The sequence below is a fragment of the Austrofundulus limnaeus genome, unplaced genomic scaffold (genome assembly GCF_001266775.1).
Source record: "Austrofundulus limnaeus strain Quisiro unplaced genomic scaffold, Austrofundulus_limnaeus-1.0 Scaffold86, whole genome shotgun sequence".
Classification (NCBI taxonomy): Eukaryota; Metazoa; Chordata; class Actinopteri; order Cyprinodontiformes; family Rivulidae; genus Austrofundulus; species Austrofundulus limnaeus.
Genome location: NW_013952488.1, coordinates 1,379,194 through 1,381,963, shown reverse-complemented (window position 1 = coordinate 1,381,963; position 2,770 = coordinate 1,379,194). Strand labels below are relative to the sequence as shown.

Here is a 2,770-nt window from a genome sequence, read left to right as displayed (position 1 = left end):
CCGTCTCGGCTGGTTTTAATTTATTGACTTTTGGTTTTTCTCATGAGGGTTCCTTCTCTACAGTGCAGCTACCCGCAGCTTCCAATGAGGTCGCTCGGTTCTGGAAACTCCTCCCAACACGCTTATTGTGCGGCTCTTTATCTTCAAAGGACCTGTGTTGCGCGGAATAAGAAAATCAGGGGCGGTGCTAAGAGGGAACCAAAGGGGACAATGCCCTCCCTTATTACATTTGCTGCCCCCACTTTGACCCCCACCTGAACAGATTAAACCAAGGGCGTAACTTTCAACTTTGGCCAGACAGGGACAGTCCCCACCAATATTCGCACATCTTTTTTCCTTTGCGTGCATCTACGTTTCCTGACAGTAGGCAGCAGCAACTGCTCAGTCTACCTTTTCCGAGAAAAAAAAGTAGCTGCACCACTTCCTCTCTTTCGCCCCCTCCCCGCTCCTGCTAGTGCTTCTCATCCCATACAGGAGCGCTACTGCGAACCTGCGACACCGTCCCCTTCACCCCCTCCCTCCCTTCCTTTTCTCTGAACTTCAGAGTCTGAAGTGCAGACACGTACACTCGTGCGCGCAGATACACTCGCGCAGACATGCGCGGGGGGGCTCGCTGCCTGCTGTAAAACAACGTGGTGGTCAGAGCTTCAGATCTACTGAAGCAGGTAATGGTCTGATAACGTCCAGCTCCTGGAAAAACTTTATTCTTTACAAAGGACCAAAAACAAGTCAAAATGTAGGACAGGACAGTTACTTTTCTTATGAAAAGTTAGCTTGCTGCTAATTATCTATCAGCTAATGTTAGCAATCATTTAGTGATGACATTATCTATTATTGAGGGTTTTTTATAATCTGTTAAACTGAATTTTAATGCTAAAATTGAGTCCAGGTCCACTCTGATGATGTTTATTGATTCCCTGTTATAATTTACATTCATAAGTCATAGATTATTTCTCTAATTTAATCTGCTAGCTTCAGAATTTACACGTTATTTACTTGACTTTTTAAAGCTGACTGAATTCAGGTGGCAGTAAAAACATAATACTTAATCTATCTGTTGATGTAGAAGCTGAATACAGAGAGTCAGAGGCAGCAGGTAGGACAGTGTGTCTCAGGTAGGACAGAGTGTCTCAGGTAGGACAGAGTATCTCAGGTAGGACAGGGTCTCAGGTAGGACAGGGTGTCTCAGGTAGGACAGAGGGTCTCAGGTAGGACAGAGTATCTCAGGTAAGACAGAGGGTCTCAGGTAGGACAGAGTATCTCAGGTAGGACAGAGGGTCTCAGGTAGGACAGAGTNTTCGGTGTGAACGCAGCAACAAGTAGTACCGAAGTTTGTGTAGCAGCTAAAGTAGCTCTTTGCATGTGAATAATCAAGAAGACAGCAAATAAGTTGCTATCTTCTCAAAAATCCAACAAACATCAAGGCATTGGTTGTGTAACACCGCGATCAAGATGCAACAAGTGTCGCGGAAGGATACAGTTTTCAAGACATGGTAAAACGGCGTTTGGCTTACCGTGTTTGTCATTATGTAAGTATTTACAAACCCCCGTCCGTCTCAGCTGGTTTTAATTTATTGACTTTTGGTTTTTCTCATGAGGGTTCACTTGTCTACAGTGCAGCTACCCGCASCTTCCAATGAGGTCGCTCGGTTCTGGAAACTCCTCCCAACACGCTTATTGTGCGGCTCTTTATCTTCAAAGGACCTGTGTTGCGCGGAATAAGAAAATCAGGGGCGGTGCTAAGAGGGAACCAAAGGGGACAATGCCCTCCCTTATTACATTTGCTGCCCCCACTTTGACCCCCACCTGAACAGATTAAACCAAGGGCGTAACTTTCAACTTTGGCCAGACAGGGACAGTCCCCACCAATATTCGCACATCTTTTTTCCTTTGCGTGCATCTACGTTTCCTGACAGTAGGCAGCAGCAACTGCTCTGTCTACCTTTTCCGAGAAAAAAAAAATAGCTGCGCTGCTTCCTCTCTTTCGCCCCCTCCCCGCTCCTGCTAGTGCTTCTCATCCCATACAGGAGCGCTACTGCAAACCTGCGACACATTCCACCTCACCCCCTCCCTTCCTTTTCTCTGAACTTCAGAGTCTGAAGTGCAGACACGTACACTCGCGCACGCAGATACACGCGCGGGGGGTGGTTCGCCGCCTGCTGTAAAACAACGTGGTGGTCAGAGCTTCAGATCTACTGGAGCAGGTAATGGTCTGATAACGTCCAGCTCCTGGAAAAACTTTATTCTTTACAAAGGACCAAAAACAAGTCAAAATGTAAGACAGGACAGTTACTTTTCTTACGAAAAGTTAGCTTGCTGCTAGTTATCTATCAGCTAACGTTAGCAATCATTTAGTGATGACATTATCTATTATTGAGGTTTTTTTTAAATCAGTTAAACAGTATTTTAATGCTAAAATTGAGTCCAGGTCCACTCTGATGATATTTATTGATTCCCTGTTATAATTTATATTCATAAGTCACAGATTATTTCTGTAATTTAATCTGCTAGCTTCATAATTTACACGTTATTTACTTGACTTTTTAAAGCTGACTGAATTCAGGTGGCAGTAAAAACATAATACTTAATCTATCTGTTGATGTAGGAGCTGAATACAGAGAGTCAGAGGCAACAGGTAGGACAGAGTGTCTCAGGTAGGACAGAGTATCTCAGGTAGGACAGAGGGTCTCGGGTGTCTCAGGTAGGACAGGGTGTCTCAGGTAGGACAGAGGGTCTCAGGTAGGACAGAGGGTCTCAGGTAGGACAGAGG

At 45.1% G+C, this 2,770-nt stretch overlaps 1 protein-coding gene across 1 annotated transcript in view; it reads right to left on the bottom strand.

The window, feature by feature from the left end:
* LOC106520000 (dihydroxyacetone phosphate acyltransferase) overlaps positions 1–1,731 on the bottom strand; it is a 4,338-nt gene extending 2,607 nt beyond the window's left edge. The window contains exon 1 of the mRNA XM_014011891.1: positions 1,515–1,731. Within this exon, the coding sequence (XP_013867345.1) occupies positions 1,515–1,526 (12 nt within the window). The 5' untranslated portion in view covers positions 1,527–1,731. The remainder of the gene's footprint in view (positions 1–1,514) is intronic.
* Positions 1,732–2,770: the final 1,039 nt, after the last annotated feature.